A 21,980-nucleotide genomic window follows, 5' to 3' on the forward strand; every position below is an offset into this window, starting at 1 on the left:
GCGGAGCCTGCCGAGAGGCGGTGGTGTCTCGGGGCCCAGGTGAGCGGGGCCCCGCCGCGCCGCGCATCCTCCTCCTGGCGGCTGACTTCTTTGTGTTTTGTTTTCTGCCCCGTGCCTGTCTCTGCCGCAGGACCCGTTCGTTCTTCTGCAGGCTACAAGAAGGCAGAGGATGAGATGTCCCGGGCCACGTCTGTTGGAGACCAGCTGGAGGCACCGGCCCGCACCATTTACCTCAACCAACCGCATCTCAACAAATTCCGCGACAACCAGATCAGGTAGGAGAGGCCGGCGCCGAGGAGTCCGCGCTGGCCTGGGCTCGCCCCCCCACGGGTGGCTTCTCCGCGCGCCCGACGCGTCCGCCCCCACCCGGCGCCCGCGTCCACGGCTCCGGAGAACACAGCCGCTGCCTTCTTCACCTTTGCATCTGTGCTGTGCCCAACCTGTTTGCGGGCCCCAGGAGGTTTTATTCCAGTGTCACTGGTGAAAGTCTTTCATCCCTGGGGCTGCCTTTCAGGAATCCTCCTTCGTCTCATTTTAATCTGATTGATATATTTTAGATAGCAGACCAGAATGTGGGGAAGTACTTTCCAAGGGAATCCCACAGGTCGTCAGGACCCACATCCAGTCCTCAGTGGCCTATGACCTTCGCTAGCAGGTCTTTATTTGCTAGGAAACTTTGCCCGTAGTTAGCGGATAAACTGAGATGAGTCAACATTTAAGTATCAGTACTGCTCTGGCTGCAGTGTCAGATGCCGTAAGGGTAGCAGCTTAGGGAATCTCCATCGCTGCACAAAGCAGGCATTATTACTTCCAGATCAGGAAACCGCAGTTAGAGATGCTAAATAATGTACCCATGGCATATCGCTACTAAACGGCAAAGCTGGAAATCAAACGCGCCCATCTGACTAGCAAGCCAACTCTGCTGAATGAAGCTAGTTTTTCGTCTTTGTGTTTTTGCATGGATGTTAGTGCATTTTTCAAATTTCATCAAAATTTCAGGTTTAGACAGTTTTATGCCTGAGAGTGATAGTGTAGCTCCGTGAGCTTCTCAGAATACCATGCTCACATCTAGAGCAGCTCAGTGATCAGGTGACATAGGGCTTACTGGTGAACTTGAATCCCAGCACAATGTACTCTCTTGAATATTTTGGCTAAAGCCTGGTAGTTATGTCTAAGTATTCCACTACTGTGTAGCACTTGTACTGGCTGCTGAGCTTGACATTTTTATTTAGAAAGGCCTGACTGCTGGACAGTATTGTAGCTTGCAAAGATTTGACATAGAATAGCAGCAAGTTATGTGGAAGTAATGCTTTCAGGTTAAAGGGGTGTTATGCTGTGTTAGCCTTGTTTTGGCTAACACCAAACCTGCATCGTGGAAGACTAGTGAGGTCCTCATTCTAGAATGAGTGGCTTCGTTTTAACATACTGAGCATTAGCCACAGTGAATTACCACTTTACAAACAAGGGTGGTTCTCTTCAAAAAGACAGGTAATAAATGTTGGCAAGGATGCAGAGAATAGAGAAATGGAAGCTCTCATACACTGCTGGTGGGAATAAAAAATGGTACAGCGGCTTTAGTTTTTTTTTTTGTTTTTTTTTTTGAGACAGGGTCTCATTATGTAATTGAGACTGACCTGAACTCACTATGTAGCCCAGGCTGGTCCTAAACTCACAGTGATCCTCCTGCCTCAGCCTCCCAAGTGCTGGGATTACAGGCATGTGCCACCATGCCCAGTGGCACAGCTGCTTTGGAAAACAATATACAGTTCTCTAAAGACACAGTGTAAAGTTTTCATATGACCCAGCAATTTCATTCCTAGATAGTTTTAACCAAGAAAAATGAAAACATATGTCCATACATGCACACAAAAACGTGTACACAAATGTTCATAGCAGCATTATTTATAATGATCTAAAAGTGGACACAATCAAAGTGTCCATCAACTGGTAAATGAATAAAATCTTGTATGTCCATACAATGGAGTATTATTTGGCTGTGAAAAGGAATGGAATACACATGCTACAATGCAGATGAACTCTGAAAACATTACACTAAATCAGAGAAGCTAGTTATAAACAATCTCACACTGCATGAGTATTTAAATTAAATGCCCTAAAGAGGCAAATCTATAGACACGTAAGGTAGATTAGCAGTTCCTAGGGCTGGCAAAGGAGGAAGAGATTGGGGAATTCAGTATTAATGTACATGAGCTTTCATCTGGGGGTGATGGTTGTTCCAATCTGTCGATATGTATTTAAAACAGGGCCAGGGATTTAAATCAGTGTTGCCGCCACCTGCCTTGGTACAAACAACAACAACAACAACAACAACAACAACAACAACAACAACAAAATTGCTTAAAACCATTTGGAATCCAGCACTGCTAATCCAGCTCCAGGTCCTTACATGTTCTCATATGTCCCTACTGAATTACTTTTTAAAAGTAAGGATTATTTTAAAAAAGATAAATACTGTGTAAGGATATGGAATTGAAGTGTTACTTTTACTTTTTAAACTTCAATGTGTTTTTAAAAAGTATTTTTGTTTAGTTCCTATTAATTCCTTTAGTTTTTGGTATCCAACTGTGCCTGCTTAAAGCTCAGAGAATAAATTAAAGTCTTGGTTTTGTCTACATAGTTTTCATGGGATGTGAAGATTTTTAAGAGCTTTGGCAGTGGGGCTTCAGTACCTACTCTGCAATCAAGACTGAAAGATGACTTTTGAGACTTATTTATTATTCCAGATTCTGTGTGAATTTTTACAGTTTCATTTGTGCTTTTTAAAAAGGGGGACAGGTAGGAATAGTATGGGAATGAACAATAAATTGTTACGAATGACGTAAGCATATAGTAATTCTTTTGTTTAAAGCCTTGCGTAAGTATGTAATTGAATTCACTAAAATATATCATGGCACAATTTCTGAGTTCATGACTTACACTGTGAGTATAAGTTTCTGCATACACTGGATGGGGGAGGTAAGAAATTAAAATGTGGCCTTTGAGGTTTTGTTGAGTTTTGATACACTTTTAATGTGTGTTTAAGTGGGAATCACTAAAGGTTACGAGTGCCCTTTAGTTCATTAGGAATCAATTACAAAGCCTCTTAAGCATTAGAGTTTAAGGGTTTTACAGAACATTGAGCCATAGTTAAGCACTTTAATGATGCTGAAATTATTTTATATGTAATACTGACTTTAAAAAAATAATATTTTTTTATTTTGGCCATGGATGTTTGCTAAAAGTCCATAAAACTATTAAAGGGAATATTTTCATATAAGAGAATTTATGAAGGATTTCTTTTTTTAAACATAATTTTCCATAGGAAAAGGTTAGTTTTTTTCCTTTACTGGTAGGGAGGGTTTATCTAAGTTTGTTTGCAAATATACGCATATAGGTTTGTGTGTGGGGGGGGATATTAATGTGATATTCCAATGTTCATATAGGTATATAGGTTTATGTCTGTGTCCACCTAACAAGATCCCATTTTTCTGAAGTGTATAATCTTGACTCCTTTTAAGTGCTTAAGTGCATAATTTGGCCATTCAAAATTGCAATTCAATGGCTTTTAGAATATTCAGAGTTGTGTAACCATCACTGGAGTCAGTTTTGAAATATTTTTGTCACCTTGGGAAGAAATCCCACACCTGTATCTTGTTCCTAACCTTACTTCCCCTCAGATCTAGGCAACAGCTCATCTACTTCACATCTCTCTGCATGACATTTCATATGCACAGCATCATATCTTTTTATGTGTTTTAAGTTAAATATTAAATGCTTAAAACAAATTTGTTCTTCAGAGTAGCCTAGTGGTGAATCTTTAATTTTGTATATTTAAAATTTGAAAAATGTTTAAACTTGAAATGCTTCCCCCCCCCCAGAAAATACCTTGAAATTTACTGATCGAAAAAATAATCAATATTTATGTCATCATGATCAGGTGTATGTATTCTTTCTGTGAGATTATCTATGTGGCTTTTGAAGTAGTGAATTTCAAAGGTATAAGGGATTTTCTTTCATTTTTGAAATGAGATCTTTAAAGCATGTTAGAAATGTTTATAGATACTCAGTCTTGAATGACTCATTCAACTCAAGTGGGTGTTTTAGCTACCAAAAAAATCTTCATTAAAGCAATAACTTGAGCTCTGTGAAATTATTGCATTTCTTCAGGTTTGTTTGTCTCAAAGGAATATTGCTTTATATAAATATTTTGTTGGCTTTGCCAAGGTAAAATAGGATATAACCTTTGTAGAAAAGGGGATGGAGCACTGTGTAATAGGCTTGTATAGGATCATTTATATACAGGTTGAACATCCTTAATTGGAAAATCCAAAATCTGAAATACTCCAAAGTCCTCATTTATGAGGTCTGACATGACACCACAAGTGGAAAACTTCACATCTGTCCTTATTTAGTAAGTCACAAATACAGATGCCCCAAATATATTGTATGAAATTGCCTTCAGGCCAAGGTATTTTGAAACAAATAAATTATATGTCTATTTTAGGTCTCATCTCTGGGTTCTCTCATTGCATGTGTGCAGACATTCCAAAGTATTAAAATAAAGAGGAAAAACAAATGAAATCCAAAATACTCCTTGTCCCAAGGATTTTGGATAAGAGATACTCAACTTGTCCTATTTTTCTGGGATCCTAATATCTGAAGAATGAAGAGAACAACATAATCCTCAATAGCCAGTTTGTTTATGGCTAGTGGGGATAGATGATAAGTACTAGATCCAATGTCATCAAGTATAGTTAAGATGAAAGAGTTTCCTCAAAGTTTTTTAAAGCTGCAGAATTTAGATAGGATCTAGTCTTAATGCATAAGCTGTTTGCACTTTTAAAAAGAAACAAACAAAAAAGAAACAGTGTTAAGATCCTAGTAAGAGTTCATTATTTTGATTCACAAAAAGATCATAGTCTTACAAAACTGGATATATTTGTCTCTGCTTTGAGACATGAGACAGCTGTCCCTGGATTTTTTTTTTTTTTTTTTTTTTTTTGGTACAGGGATTGAACTCGGGACCTTGCATTTGCAAGGCAGGCAGCCGCACCACTGAGCCAAAGCCCTGAGACAAAAGTAAAAGTATTCCTCAAGCATAGCAATTGCTGATGCTGAAAGCATTCTATCATCCTACCTTTGGACAGCCTCAAGATTTCCCTTGGGTGTATACTATTTTTACTCTAGAGGCCTATAGATTCTGTCATCTCCAAAGTAGGAGCCATATTTTCAGAACCTGAATGTCACAATTGATCATGACTCCTTATTTTGTTCATACCAGCAACAGTTCATGTCATGAGAAAATTATAATTGGAAGTATTACCTGGTTTATACCCTTGAACAGGCTTTTGAACCATCTTGCAGATGAAAAAAATTGAAAGTGGGGGACCCTTGATTCCATGTATTTCAGGTAACTGTTGAATGTGTGAGCCTTCTTGAACTATATTTTTAGAAACAGAAAAGCATGTTAGCCTTAGGCTGGTTTTGTATTTGATGTTTCTAAGGAGACAGCACATGCCTGAGAGAATAGACTTTCACAGTGGATTTTTTTCTTTATCAGGTTGACCCCAGTGTGGGTGGATAGTGGAGTTTGAATTTGACCAAAGACACATTTCCATTCCCATTTTTACAAATAGGTAAAGGCATTTAGTTTGATTTCATAATTTTATCAGTAACTTATTTTCCTGTCTTAACTCTTCAAATTCTATGAACTCTTATTGTTTTCTGTGAGCTTGGGGCATTTCTAGTTCTTACTGAATTAAGCATTAAGTACTAATTAGTGAGATAGAAATAAAAGTTAACCAGAATTGGAGTAGATTAAAGAAGCATGGGGGCCAGGGATTTAGCTCAACGGTTTGGTGGTGGTCTGCTTTGCAAACTCAAAGACCTGAGTTCAATCCCTGGTACAAAAAAAAAAAAAAAAAAGAAGCGTGGCAGCTAAATGCACATAAATCCCTGCAGCAAATCTGAGAAAAGGAAAATTATATTGGTAGAAAGACTGGTAGTTCCCGAATAGTCTATCCTGTAACTACAACTTCTCAAGATAAAAGTATATTCTAAAATTAACAAGAAGAACCTGGGAGAATAGGAAATAAAGTGCTAAATTTGTATTTCTGTTGGATACATGTTGGTAAATGTTTCTTTGTTTTATTAGAAATAACATAAATTCCAAGGGATGGTGGTCAAAGAAAAGCATCACTGTCTTCCTATGATTCCCATGCTAAATAGATGGGAGAACACTGGGTCCTGGGGTCAAAGAACCTTCCCTACACTTACTGATAACACTAGGAATTCATTTGCATGACATCTGATTTAGTTGTACAGAAGTTGAAAGAGTCACTAGCAATGTGGACTTGAAAGAATTGATTTTGCTCATTTTGGTCCTGGCAGCTTCTGAGTCATCATCTAGAAAGTGACCAATATTGAAGTGTTTGTCCTACTACTTATGTCTGACTACTCAACAGACAGTAAAGGCTTACTCAGAAATACCAATCAGCAACCCTTTCAAGAAGACAATGCTTAGAGAGAACAAAAGAAGAGGTCCAGTCATTGTTGGTATTCAGGGGTGCTTTACAAAGAAGCCTCCTGAAATCCATGAGGTTGGAGTTAATCATTTAAATGCTCAGCCATTCTTTTCTGTTAAACAAAAGTCAACTCTCCAAAACTTTAATTACAGCTTTTTAATTACTCTTCCTTTTATAGTAAATGCAGTTAAAAGTGATTTGAGATTGACTTTGGGATAGTGTTGCCCATTGTGATGTGTTCTTCTGTGTATCTTCAACATTTGCGATATATATCATCACTAGAAAGGTTCCTGGAAAGGTTGGTAGCGTCCAGACCTTCTGAAGGTTTGATGATTTTAATCTGTGAAGTAGACTGACAACAGATTCAGAGGGGAAAAAACTATAAGAAATGTATTCATGTGCAGAAACATGAGGGCACAAGTGGCTGAACCTTATATATAGCTAAACAAAGGGAGAGGTTTCTGGACTTGCAGGGAAAAAGCTGATGCAGCGGTGGAAGCTTGAAGAGAGGAGGCTTTCAACTTGGAAGGGGTGTCTTGTGATCCAGGTGAGGTGTCCTGGGTATCAGGTCCCTTGGTCATCTCTGTTTGAGTCGGGTCAGATCTCCAGTCTATTTTTCCTGTGAAATGATCATTCCATTGCAGAAAGAGAGTATCAGAAAAGCTTATTTACATCTGTTCACTATTTATTTCACTAATGTAGTTTTTCTTTAGGGCACTGTAAGGCAGCCTCTCAGAGTTGTTACTGTTTGCAGTTCTCAGGACAGCCATCTTGTATTATGCCCAAGAAATGTACTTTAGGGACCTACATGTTGGGATTCTGCCCTGTTGTACAAGTTCTCTGTCTATGTCAGTGATCTCTAAACTTTATGGGTCTCATGCTTCCTCAGTAAAACTTTTTAGCATAAACCTTTTATGTAGGCATTTAAATAACTTTAGACATATACTATCATCTTTAGTTATGTCAAAATTCATGTGTGTACCAAGATACCAGTTGAGCCTTGTTTATATAAATACTTATTGTTGACAATCTTGGTTAGTTTGAATACTTTTGGCTGACTTATGAGGTTTGATTAAAATTTCCTAATGTTTAGCTTAGTAAAATGGTTTTAGAAATGGAAAGGGCACCCCTAGAAAAACAAGAGCAAGAAAAACCCAAAGCTCGAACAAGAGAGGAAATTATAAAGATTAGAGCAGAAATCAATGCAATAGAAACTAGGAAAATGATACAAAAATAAATGAAACAAAGAGCTGGTTTTTTGAAAGAATAAATAAAATTGACAAACCCTTAGCTAATCTTATCAAAAAAAGGAAAGAAAAGGCTCAGATCCATGCAATCAGGAATGAAAAAGGCGAAGTCACAACAGATCCAACAGAAATCCAGAGGATCATTAATACCTACTTTGAGAACCTGTACTCCAATAAAATGGAAAACACAGAAGAAATAAACAGATTTTTAGATATTTATGAAATACCAAAGTTGAACAAAGAAGATAAAAACATTTTAAACACCCCAATTACAATCAGTGAAATTGAAAATGTAATTAAAAACTTATCAACAAAAAAAGCCCAGGTCCTGATGGATTCACTACTGAATTTTACAAGACATTTAGAGAAGAACTACTGCCATTACTCTTCAAACTTTTCAATGAAATTGAAAGGGAAGCTATACTTCCAAATTCATTCCAGGAAGCAAGTATCACTTTGATTCCCAAACCAGGGAAAGATGCAACTAAAAAAGGGAACTATAGGCCAATCTCCTTAATAAATATAGATGCAAAAATCCTTAATAAGATACTAGCAAACAGAATACAGAGGATTATCAAGAAGATTATACATCCTGACCAAGTCAGATTTATTCCAGGGATGCAAGGGTGCTTCAACATAAGAAAGTCAATAAATGTAATACATTGTATTAACAAAGTCAAGGACAAAACCACATGATCCTCTCAATAGATGCAGAAAAAGCATTTGATAAAATTCAACACCCATTTATGATAAAAACCCTGCAAAAAATTGGAATAGATGGTCTATACCTCAACTTAATAAAGGCTATCTATGAAAAACCAACAGCCAACATCATAGTAAATGGCCCAAAACTGAAAACCTTCACGTTAAAATCATGAACAAGACAAGGATGCCCACTATCACCCCTCCTCTTCGATATAGTTCTGGAAACATTAGCCATAGCAATTAGACAAGAGAAAGAAATTAAAGCAATAAAGATAAGAAAGGAAGAAGTTAAACTGTTATTATTTGCTGACAATATGATACTCTACATTGAAGACCCCAAAAAATTCCACCAAAAGACTTCTAGACTTAATTGACAGATTCAGTAGAGTAGCTGGATACAAGGTGAACACCCAAAAATCAATAACCTTCTTATACACAAGTAACAGACTCACTGAGAGAGAAATAAAGGAAAAAATTATCTTACAATAGCATCCAAAAAAATGAAGTATCTAGGAATCAATCTAACAAAAGAAGAAAAAGATCTCTACACTGAAAACTATAGAACTCTGAAAAAACAAATTGAAGAGGATATAAAAAATAATCTGCAATAAAACATAAGATCCTAATAAGATTACTGTCATTTAGAAATGAGAAGAAAGGAGCTAAAGGAGTAGGGAAGGTGGGATGGGTAGGGGAAGGGTAACAAGGGAAAAGAAAAAAAAAGTGAGATAATGAAAAGATGAAAATAAAGTGTTTGTAGATGGGGAGGGGAGGATGGGGAGAAGGGAGGGCAGGGGTAAGGGGAAAAAGTGAGAACCAAGACCTGTCATGTAGAGGTACAAGATCCCAACAATGAATGTAACTGTACTGTATCCCTAAAATGTACCAATAAACTCAATTAAAGCTGAAAAAAATTTAAAGGGCAGTTTTGCTGTTTTAAAAATTTTAATTATAATCGTAGAATTAGTATAATTTTCAGTGTGGTTTCATTTCACAACTCTCAAGCTACTTGTTCATTTTGGAAGGGTTAGTTTAGTTAAAAGTAAAGCACTTCATAACTACACCTATCTGGGACACAGCAACCTAAGTCTGTAGTAGTCTAATGAGCAGATGGAGAGATAGGAGAGGGAACTGCTGGTATCTGTATTGGCCAGCCAAGGGTATCATAGCAAAATGCCATAAACAGAGATTTATTTTCTGACATTTCTAGAGTTAGAATTCCAGGATTGGGTTGATGGCCAGCCTGGTTGGTTTCTGGTGAGGCAATGAGAAAGAGAAGAGAGAGGTGGAGACAGGGACAGATGGACAGGGAGAATGAGACAGAAAGGGCAGATAGAGGGGAGAGAGAAAGATAGAGTGAAGAAGGGAGAGGAGGGGAGAGGAGAGAAGAGGAAGGAGAGGGAAGCGAGCAGAACCTCTTTGAGTTCATCTAGTCCTCCTCTGTCCCCAAACATTCCAGTTCCTTCACCTTCAAGGGTTAGGGCTTCACCGTATGAATTGTGGGGCATACAGCTCACTCCATAGCACACCACACACACTTGTCACCCCTCAATTAGGGAGGTTCACTTTCAGCCACATTACATAGGACATGTTGGGGCACCGATGACAAACAGTTCAGTAATATGTTACTAACGCTTAATTTTTTGAGAGTGTCACTGGGGCCCAGGCTGGTGGCCTGATTCTGGAGGCTCAGAAAGAGTGGATTTGGTCAACTACTCACATCTGAAGTTAGACAAAAAAAAAAAAAGGAAGAGGGAATTTATGCACAGTTTGGCCAAACCAGGAAGACAACTAGTCTGTCTTCCCTTGATCTCACAAATGTGGTACTTACAGGAGGAACCATTTATGTGGAACAAAAGCTAAAAAATATATATGGGTAGATTAAGCCTGGCTGTGGACAGAGAATTAGGTCACAATCCTGGTTTTTTTTTTGGGGGGGGGGGGGGGTTTGTTCTGCAGCATTTTCCTGGCAACAGGGACCTAGGTTTTGGGGGCAGGAAGACACAGGGCTGGGTGGCCTATAATTGGGTTTGAAAACTACAAGCTAAATAAGCCTGCAAGCTAAGGTGGGGAGAGGTGAGATGGGAGTAATAGCCAAGTGTGTGTCATTCTAGAAAAGATGTGGAAGAAGGAGGGAGGGCAGAGGATGTGCTGAGAAAAGCCACCCATCTGAGATGGATCGGCGGCAGGGGCAAGTGACAAAGTGATCCTTGGGTAAGGTGTGCCTTTTCCCTGGAGAGCCATGAAGCTGTAGCCTTAATGGAGGAAGAGGAAGAGTCCCTGGCATGGTCAGAAGTGGGGTTGTGAGGTGACAGAGGAGTATCCTGACAGGTGTGTGCCAGGGTTCCAGTTTTAGTGACTGGGGAAAGCATTGACACTGATTATCTTATTTGTGAGTTTCATTTTATTTGGAACTGTTTTGTACAGTGGTTTGGGGCAAGGTGATTAACTTCAAAACACAAAACCCCTCTCCCTGGGGACCAGTGGCACATGGGGTGACCCCTGTCATCTTTGTCACGAACGAACATAGGCCTTTTGTGTCTTTCCTCCAGCAAGGTGGGGGTGGCACTTGTTCTATGGACAGACACCCGCCTTTTTCCTGCTTCTAGATATGTTTGATGCCAGGACACTCCACTTAGTAAATAGGAAATGGAGTAACACTATGCCTCATAGCTTAGTAAGTAGATCAGAGTGTGCCTGCAACCAGTGTGCAGCTTTGGTTTTACTATGTGAGCATGTTTGGTGGTTACTCATCCACACTAGTCATTACTAGAAAGGTACTGCTGCCAATCATCACTCACTGTCTGAAATTTTGATAACCCAAACAATCAATTGATGAGCTGGGGAAAAGCAAAGTGGGTTTGAGTATTACTCTAAGCAAGGTATGGAGGTTGCTTAGCAAATTAACCTGGAGGCTAAAGGATAACATGGTAAGCTATAGCTGTGGAGGTATTTTAAATATGCATATAGGTCTAAGATGTGTATAGGGCTCAGGTGTGGATTGTTATTCAGTCAAGAACTTGGTGTTCCTCCTCTTTTTGTGTGGAGAGAACAAAATTGCATACAAGTTCTTTTTAGATTCACTCTTATCTCCTTCTGCAACCAAATGTAAACCACAATTCTGTTCCATAGAGTGGTTACAATCTTAAACTCCATCCAAATGAGCAACTACAAAATGGAAAGGGTAGGAGAAAGATAATAAGGGACAAGGAAAAAAAAATGAGAAAATGAAAAAATGGAAATAAAGTGTTTGTAAATAGGGAAGTGAGGAAGGGGTGAAGGGAGGGCAGGGACAAGGGGAAAAAATGAGATCAAGACCTGTCATGTAAAGGTACAAGATCCCAATGATGAGTGTAACTGTACTGTATACCTAAAATGCACCAATAAACTCAATGAGAAAAAACAAAAACAAACGAGTAACTACAATTTTACTGAGTTGTGAATATCAAATCTCTGCCTTTCTATCTTCTCATTTTTTCTCTGCCTTATTTGGACCATTGGGTTTTTTTTTTTTTTTTTTTTTTTTGCCACTTGGATTTTGCTTGGAATATTTCTAAAGACCTTGGAACTGTGCATAATATTTAATTTGAATATGTAATTGGGATTCAGTTGTATAAAGGAATATTCTTTAAATTCTTGGGTAAAATTACATTTTAATTTGTCTTCCAGTAAAAGGTGGAAGTTTTGAAAGTAGTACCACGTCTCATATGAAACTGTTCCCAAGCCTTTAAAATTTTGGAGCTCTTTATTTTAAAACAGTGAGATTATTTGCTGGCCAGGATCATAGTTACTTCCCTAGTATTCTGTCTTTGTTAGAAGGGCCTCATATTAATATTTAATGTTACCTTTACAAATTAGAGTTCATTAATCATTCTAGCATCAGTGCACCAGAGTAAATTAAATTATCTCGTAGAATGAAGATGCTGAGGGGAGGTAGAAACATTAACTTCTCTCAGTATCATCATTCTGCCTCCCAGCTGCTACAATTTGATCACCACCCCTATTTTAGTGAAGCTTTGTCCACTATTTAAGCCTAGGCATTGCAGGAGAGATAATTTTTTCTTTTCATTTTGTACTGGGAATTGGACTCAGGACCTCATGCTTGCAAGGCAGGCGGCAGAACCACTGAGCTAAATCCCTAGCTGAGATAATTTTTTTTTCTTTTGGTGGAGTTGGGGATTGAACCTACGGTCTTGCCCTTGCTAAGTAATTGCTCTGCCACTGAGCCACATCCTGAGCTCACATAGGATGGGGCGGGGGGAGAGAGAGAGAGAGGAATGAAAAACTGTAGTTATTCTCTCAATGGAGGTCTTGACACAGATTAGCTAAATTTATGAGCCAAACATCATGGATATTATAAATTCAGGAAACTCCAAAGCAAAAATATACCATAAGGGAATTTATTTCCCATAAGGGAATCTACTGGTAGCTTTGCCAACCTGCCCTACCCCCTGTTGTATAAATGTGAGTGTTCATATGCACACACTGAAATTCTTACTTAATGCTTATGATCCATGTGGCCCATATGAGAACATCTGGGGAGCATTTTAATTCTAGGCCATGGTTATCTGGTGTTCCAATCTCTCCCTTAACACTGAGGCTCCCCGTGATTCCCAGATGTTGGTTCTAGGTTGTGGCCTCTACTTAAAAAGCAGCATTGGCCCATAAGCAATCACGGCCATTTTTAGTCACTGTAGCAAAATATTCATTCTATTATCACTTTTAATTAGTGTTTATGAACTGCCATGCACGTTTAATGGTTTGTGAAACAGTCTCAGACTTGTTTGTAGAGTGACTTTTCCTATCACCCTTGGGAGCAGATGCTAGTTCCTCACATGATGGGTCTTGCTATTGTATCCTTGAGCAAGAGTGAGCTTCCTTATTTCAGCAAATTAACAGATGATGACTTAATTTATATCACTACTATTCTTCAGTGAAATTTTCTTTTGTATTGGGAATTGAGCTCAGGGCCTCGAGCTTGCCAGGCAGGCACTGTGCCACTGAGCTACATCCCTGGTCCTTCAGTGAAAATTTTAATGAGGGTTGAAAAATACTTTTAGCTTCTTGCTCTTAAAACTGTACCCCTAACCTTCACAACTCTGTGTTAATAAGTGTGAACTTTGAGGAAAGGTGGCAGGGCTGGAGATGTCACCTAGTGATGGTCATCATATGTTCCGTTTCTGTCACAGGGAGATGGATTTCGAGTTTCGTGGTCCATTTGTAAGTATTTTCTTTGGATGGTTCATGGGAGCATGTTGTACACTTTTACTAGACAAATTATTTTCAGTACAGCTCTGGTGTTCGCTATTGGTCCAAATAAGTGATTTATAGACAGAAACCTTGGATATTTAAGGAGTTTGGATAGTGGATTGCTTTATAAGAAAATTAACTGAGTTTGATATTAAATCTAAGTAATTTGAAAATATCAGTTTAACATTCTTCATAGTCAAGGATGTTTTTTCACATATCAGTTGAAGGTATATTGATTATGCTTTTTTTTTTTTTACTATTCTGCTATGGTACATTGTGAATTTTGATGTTTTGAGATACTATTGTTTGTTAAAAAAATGAACACAGTAAGCACATCTGGCCTTCTAAGGTAACTCAAATGCTGTTTATTTTTTTGAAATCTATTGAGTATTTTAAAATGAGGACAGTATAATCATGGGTCCTCATATGCTTGTGGAATAGTAATGTTTATAATTTATATAATAATATAGTAATAATATATTACAGTATAATAGTATGACTAAAGCTGTGGTTGGTTTTCGCAGAAGTAATAGATCTATGTAATAGTTTCTAAGCTGTATCCTCTGCTCATTATGCTTTATTTTCTTGTTCCTTTTTTGAAATTTTTATTAGTACACATTTGCAGTACATAATGATTACATTTTCATGGGGAGTTGGTACATAATACATCTTAATTCCTTTTTACTTCCCCATCCGTTCTCTTCCTTCTATCTCTTGATCCCCTTTCTGATTGCAAAAGATCTATCAGGTAGTCACTGAGGAGAAAGTGAACAGTTTTGTCCCTCAAATCTTTTTGCTGAGGTTTATGGTTTCATAAAATTATAAAATGTGATTTTGCAGGATCTCTATAAAATGTTGTCAGTGCTTTGCTCTTTGTTTCTTGGTCTTGGACATGTTTGCACTCCAAGGCTGTGATGTACCTCTCCTTTCCTGTTGCACATACGTGAAGCCAATGTGGTTGATGATTCCATGACAAGATATTTTAATTGTAACTTTACATTGCATGACGAAAGTCTAGGCTGTTTCTGGTCTGCAGCAGGGCTATGACTGCTGATTGAAACTAGCCCTCCCTGTGGTTTTGTTTTAAGTGGGGCTCGTGTGTTGTCATCTCGATCTTATGGTGCATCTTCACAGAATTATGGTAAAGATTAAATGGGTTAACACGAATAAAGCACTTTCACCAGTAATGGCCAAATGCTTTATAGATTTTGATATTTCCCTTGTTTGCATTTTTGATTGCGTTTAAGAATAACTCTCTCACCAGTCTTGATACACACCACTTGAGTTTAAAAAACAAGCAAATTCCATATTTTATTGTTAGAGATTAAAAGGTCATGTACTAGTTGAGTAGGATGAGTGTATTCAAGGAATGAACTAGAAACAGTTTCTTAATGCAGTAACCTGATTTGGAAGATTATTTCTAGCATTTGCCTGAGGTTATCATAGAGAACCTTCAGTTAAGTTATTAAGTATGTAATGGAAAAACTTTCAGGGTAAATTTTTTTTTCTTGTAATAGCCAGAGGGGGAGATTAGATATAGTACAAAGGGCAAAGCTAGGGTGTAGTTCAGTGGTAGCATGCTTGCCTAGAATATGTAAAGTCCAAGGTTTGATCCCCAGGACCACTGCACAGCCATGACCATCACCAACAAAAGAGGACTAAAATAAAGTATAAGTCTTGGCTCTGCTAGTGTTGCCATTTCCATGATCTCTTTGAACTCTAATTTCCTTGTTTGTTCAGGACAGGACAGGAGGCATGCTTCCCTGTAGGCTTGTTGTGAATCAGATTATAAATGTGGAAAGGCCTAGGATATAATATGCCACAGAAATTGTGTTTTGCATCTTGTGTGACAGGCTTATTGTTCTTTTTTGTTTTCTTCTTTTAGATGTGATAGAATACATGTAGCATAAAATTAAGTATCTTTATCATTTCTAAGTACACATTCAGTAATAGTAAGTATATTTTTTAATCTTTTTTTTGAGTTTATTGGTACATTCTAGGTATACAGTACAGTTACATTCATTACTGGGATCCTGTACCTTTACATGACAGGTCTTGGTTCTCATTTTTTCCCCTTGTCACTGCCCTCCCTTCACCCCCGTCCTCCCCTCCCCATTTACAAACACTTTATTTCCATTTTTCATTTTCTCATATTTTTTTCTTTGCCCTTATTCCCTTTCCCCTACCCTTCCCACTTTCCCTACACCTTTAGCCCCTTTCTTCCTAGTTCACATTGTCAATTATATCATTAGGATCTTATGTACTATTACAGTTTATTCACACCAGAGAAACTATTTGGTATTTACACCTGTGTGACATTTATTTCACTTAAGAGTATATCCTCAATATGTATCCATTTTCCTATGAATGAATCTAATTTCTCATTCTTTATGGCTGAGCAGTATTCCATTTTATAGAAAAACCACATCTTTTTTATCCAGTCTCCAACTGATGGGCAAATGGGCCATTTCCAAGTTTTAGCTATTACAAGCTGTGCTGCTATAAACATAGGTGCACATATATCACTGTGATATGATTCTTTTAGTTCTTTTGGAAAGATACCCAGCAGAGGCATGGCTGGGTCAAATGGGACCTCTAGTCCAAGCTCTTTGAGGTATCTCCATATTGATTTCCATAGTGGTTGCACTAGTCTGCACTCCCACCAACAATGGAGAAGGGTTCCTTTCTCCCCACAACCCTGCCAACATTTGTTATTGTGTGATTTCTTGATAGCAGCCATTCTTTGTGGGGTGAGGTGGAATCTCAGTGTTGTTTTCATCTGTATCTTTCAAATGACCAGTGTTGTGGAACATTTTTTCATATATTTACTTGCTGCTTTTACTTCTTTGTCTGAGATATGTCTGTTCATTTCAGATGCCCATTTTTGAATAGGGTCTTTATATTTGGGGGCTGATTGTTTTGAGTTCTTTATATATTCTAGATAATAGTCCTTTGTCTGAGGAGAAGCTGGTAAAAATTTTTTCCTGCATTGTAGGTTGTCTCTTAGTTCTGTTGATGGTTTCTTTTACAGTATAGAAGCTTTTTAATGAGATGAGATCCTAGTTGTTGATTCTTTCTGCTAGTTCTGTGCTACTGAGGATTTGTTCATAAAGTCTTTTCCTATGCCAATGTCTTCCAGAGTTCTGCCTAACATCTTCCAGCAAGTTTAGTGACTCTTTTTTAATATTTAGATCTTTAATTCACTTGGATTTTCATTTAGTGCATGGTGAGAGATAAGGGTCTAGTTTTAATCTTTGACAAGTTGAGATCCAGTTTTTCCAGCACCATTTGTTAAAGAGGCTGTCTTTCCTCCAGTGTAGATGGTCAGCTCCTTTGTCAAAGATGAGGTAGCTGAGTGCATGTGGAGTAGTTTTTGTGCTTTGCAGTCTGTTCCACTGATCCTCAGGTCTGTTTCTTTGCCAGTACCATGCTGTTTTTATCACAGTGGCTTTGTAGTATAGTTTCAAATTGGGAATTGTTATACCCGCTGCCATGTGTCTGTTGCCTTGCATGGCTTTTGGTATTCTAGGTCTCTTCTGGTTCCAAATGAATTTTTGGATTCTTTTTTCTAGCTCTGTGAAATATAGTGTTGGAATTTCAATTGGCATTGCATTGAATCTGTATAGCAGTTTTGGTAGTATGGCCATTTTCACTGTATTGAATCTTCCTATTGAGGAGCAGGGATATCTTTCCATTTTCTTATATCCTCTTCGATCTCTTTTCAGAGTGCTGTAGTTTTCAGTGTAGAGGTCTTTTGCTTCTTTTGTTAGGTTGATTCCTAGATACTTCATTTTTTTGGATGCTATTGTGAAAGGGATAGTTTCCCTAATTTCTCTGTCAGTGAGTCTGTTATTTGTGTAGAAGAAGACTACTGATTTGGGGGTGTTGACCTTTTATCCTACTACTCTGCTAAAAGTATCAATTGAGTCTAGAAATCTTCTGGTGGAGTTTTTTGGGTCTTCAATGTAGAGTGTCATATCGTCAGCAAATAATGACAATTTAACTTATTCCTTTCTTATCTTTATTGCTTTAATTTCTTTCTCTTGTCTAATTGCTATGGCTAATGTTTCTAAAACTATATTGAAGAAGATTGGTGATAGTGGGCATCCTGGTCTTGTTCCTGATTTTAACATGAAGATTTTCAGTTTTTGGCCATTTACTATGATGTTGCCTGTCGGTTTTTCATAGCTAGCTTTTATTAAGTTGAGATATAGACCATCTATTCCAATTTCTTGCAAGTTTTTTTTTTTATCATGAATGGGTGTTGAATTTTGTCAAATGCTTTTTCTGCATCTATCAAGAGGATCATGTGGTTTTTGTCCTTGACTTTGTTAATATAGTGTATTACATTTATTGACTTATGTATGTTAAACCATCCTTGCATCCCTGGAATAAATCTGACTTGGTCAGGATGTATGATCTTGTTTATGATCCTCTGTATTCCGTTTGCTAGTATCTTATTAAGGAGTTTTGCATCTATATAGTAAGTGCATTTATATCATTGTATAATCTCTAGGAACTTTTCATTTTGCCAAACTGAAACTCTACCTGTTAAACAACATTTCCACACCCCACCCCCAGCACTTGGAGCCACCAATCTACTGTCTCTGTGTACCTGAGTAGGTTAGGTCCTTCATATGACAGTCTTTCTGCTCTTTGAAACAGCGAAACATGGTCACTTTTTAATGGTGCCTCTATCTCTTTTTCTGTGTTTTCTATTATGTCTGCTGTGTTTCATAATATACAGCACTTTTAAAAACAGATATTTGTGTTTTGACCCGAGAGGCTGAAGTGTTTATGGAGTGAAAAATGGCAGTGAGAGATTAAGAAAGATAGATAAGAGATATAATAAGGTATGGGTGTGGCCGGGTGGGGCTCTAATTCTTGGTTGGAGGAAAAGACCTCCAAGCAAATGGCTGTATGTTTATTTATAGTGGTAGGGGTAAAAGGGGCTAGTTTTTAACTGGAGTCAGGAGAGTAGCTAAGGTCTGTAGGATATTTGGTTTTTGGTGAATGGGAAGGGAGGAAGATTTTTGTGTTTTTTTTTTTTGGTCAGTACTTGTTTTGTCTTGTTGCCTGTTTTTTCCCTCATGGTTCTGTCTCATCCCCTGGAAGAGGTGAGTTAGGTCTGGCCATAGTGATCTATGGCACATCGCTCTCAGCACATCTGGAAAGAAAATTCTAACTAACCCACCCCCACCACCACACTCTTCTCATCTTTGCCTAGGAGCACCAGAACCAGTGCAGAGGAGACATGTGATGGGTTTGAGGATAAGGTTGTGAATCAGATGTGCTTTTTGGGTGAGTGGATCTCTTTTCTGTTCAGTCTCTAATGTCTTGAATTATTCAGGACCTCTGCCTCTGTGTCAGTTCCCTTCCTTCTTCTCTGTGCTAATGTTTATCATTCCAGAACAGCTACAAGGCCACTCTTGTCCTGTCCCAGGCTTGCTGGTCCACCTCCCAAGTTCTTTCTTTTCCCGTGTTCTGGCTGCAGCCTTTGATCATAGGACTCTCCCTAGAATGCTCTCTCTTCCCTCTGAAATGTTTTCTTCTGGGGAACTCACTCTTGTGAAGTGCAGGACACATCTCCCTCTGTGCTCCACAGTACATCTCAGATTTTCTGCTGAAGAATTTAGCAGGTTGTGTCACATCTATTTTCATGTGTCTCTCACTTTCTTGCTTCTGGTGTCCTCCTTGAAGACAAAGTCTGTTTCCCTTTGCATCTTCCCCAGCATGAGGCACAGTTCCTGACCAATGGGAAGTGCAAACTCATTGAAACTCTTTGCTCTTAAGGATTCTGTTCTATAGGCAAATGTCAGAATTGCCCAAAAAACAGGAATTGCCTTAATGATACAGGCTGACAGATTTTCTGATCTTGAGATGATAAAAAGTATTGGGGCCAAGTATTGCAAGCATGCCCACCCTTGTACAAGCAAAGCTTTTTTTCGGGGGGGGATGGAAGAAGGTGCTTCATTTTAATATGGGCTTCAGATAATGGGAATGAGCTTTGCTTAAAAGAGAGACCAAGCTGCTCTCAGAATAAAGGGAACATTAAGTTTTTAGTAATATGCTGGGGTACAGTCTGGTCATTCCTACTGGCCAGGAGCACAGTTCCAAGAAATGTTTCTTCTTGTGACAGAGTTGGCCCACCAAGTGGTTATGGTCAACCTATGCTTGTCTCACTATATAGTTCAGGCTGGCCTTAAACTCATGGTGATCCTCCTTTCTCACTCTCCTCAGTTCTGGGATTACAGGTGTGCACCAGCATGTCCAGTTCAACCTGTCCTAAAATCTCTTGAATTTTCGTATGGCTGGGACTATTATCCTGCATGAAACATCCCCACCTGTGTGTGGGCCTCGGCCTGGGATAGTGCTGAAAGATTTCAGGTGCTTCAGTTTTTGTGGCTGCTAAAAAACATAAGGGTGGGGTCAGAAGAGAGGAGAAAAGGAAAACATACCCGACTACAGGAGATAGGCCAACTTAACTCTATGTTATAGTCTTGACAAAACATTTAAAAATGATCAGTAGGTCTGTGCAGAGCTGAGTAGAATCTGATCCAAGGATTGAGGCAGCAGACGGGTGAGACACAATCCAAAAACAGGGATGCTAAGTTTTTTATCCTGTTTTAGTCACTCACCAGACATTTACAGGCCCAAGTGAAAAAACTGTTTTCGTAAAAGCAGCCTTTAGATCCTTGGCAAGTAACAGAGGCAGCTATTATTGTCATCCTCATGTCAGAGGTGTCACCTACAGCAGAGCTAGCAGGAGACGGACAATATATTGCCCAGCTGTGTGGCTTGCACAATTGGTGATTTTGAAACTGACTAATAGCAGGTGAAGCTAGAGATCTCATTTGGGCTTTTCCTTCTTAACAGTTTCTCATCTCATGCAAATATTCCACTTCTGTGGTTTTATCAGGGCCTTACTGAACAAGGTAGAACCCCACAGTAATGTGCAGTTACCGGAGCCTCCGGAACTGATGTTATGCTCTGGCTTTGATGTTACGTTGTTGTATAAACTACTCGTAGACAAGGGACACTGAGGTAAATGCTTTTAATGCCAGTTCTTCAGACTTAACAGATTGATGTCTACCCTCAAATGAAGGTTTGTTTGGGATTTAATGCAAAAGCTGGCATCCTTAAGCCATTTAAATCATTTGAGTCTTTCAACAAATGTATTTTTAGAATCTCGTATATACCAGTACACACCAAGGACTGATGCTGGGGACACTGTGGTGGGAGAACAAGGCCTTTCTTGACCTTCGTGGTTCCAGTCTTGCTTTTTAGTTTTTGGGACAGGTTGAGAGAGGAAGATGGCATAAGAACACGTGGCTTGGAAGATCCATTTTTATAATTAAGCTTATTGCCCGCCTTTTCTGTTCTGCTCTTTGGCCTAGGTCTTCAGCTTCTTAAAAAGAGGAGAGGGAGATTCAGAGTAGCCTTCCAACTCTATGGGGCCCACTGTTCTTTACACTTTAATTCTCATGGTGCTTTCTTTTTCTTGGGGAGCAAACCGAACAGACCAGGACTCAGGGTTCTCACATCTAAACCTTCATCCTCAAGGAGCCATCAGAAACCAAGCAGCACCACTTCCACTGTGTGTCTCCACTGCACAGATGAGAAAGTGTGCTAGGAAAAGTTACACAAGTCACCCAAGTTCTCCAAGTACAAAGGACACACAGGAGAGCCACCCACTCAAGGCACAAATGAAAAGAGCGTGGAAACCTGAAGGCTCCCTGAAGTCCATCGGCCTCTTATTATTCCCATGCACCAGCAAGCCTTTGTGATGTCAGCAATAAAATACTGGATGAAGAAAGTCTTCCATTAGACTAAATGCTCCATGGTTGCTATGATTGCTACTTAGTTTTAAAGATTACATATAATGTGTACATATAAAATATATATACATGTATGTGCTTTAAGTGAGCACATTTAGTTTCTTTCAAGTGAGCATTGCATCCCCTGTGTAAGCCAGTTGGGACATCCTAGGTTCCCTGTGACCCAAGTGTGCAGGACTGAGCTGTGTGTGTGCCTTTTGACAGCAGGGTCCCAAGAGATGGGGCTGGTTGGGAATCTCACTTTGGGCCAAGGGCTGTGTCTCCACAAGTCCCTGGATGCTACAGATTTCTGAGTTTAAATAGCAGGTACACAATAGTGACTGCAGCTCTTGGAACATGAGAAAAATCGAACTCGATTTACTTCAATTCTATCACCGTCATCCTCCTCCTCCTCCTCGTCCTTATCATTTGCAGTT

At 38.9% G+C, this 21,980-nt stretch overlaps 1 protein-coding gene across 4 annotated transcripts in view; it reads left to right on the forward strand.

The window, feature by feature from the left end:
• The window catches only part of LOC104862098 (phospholipid-transporting ATPase IB), a 642,570-nt gene that overhangs the window by 82,120 nt on the left and 538,470 nt on the right, over positions 1-21,980 (forward strand). For all 4 annotated transcript variants that reach the window (XM_010623803.3, XM_010623807.3, XM_010623808.2 and 1 more), the window contains exon 2: positions 131-275. In XM_010623803.3, coding sequence (XP_010622105.1) covers positions 175-275 — 101 coding nt within the window. In that variant the 5' untranslated portion in view covers positions 131-174. The remainder of the gene's footprint in view (positions 1-130; positions 276-21,980) is intronic.

Source organism: Fukomys damarensis, unplaced genomic scaffold, assembly GCF_012274545.1.
Source record: "Fukomys damarensis isolate Sample0158 unplaced genomic scaffold, DMR_v1.0_HiC HiC_scaffold_38, whole genome shotgun sequence".
In the NCBI taxonomy this organism is placed as follows: domain Eukaryota; kingdom Metazoa; phylum Chordata; class Mammalia; order Rodentia; family Bathyergidae; genus Fukomys; species Fukomys damarensis.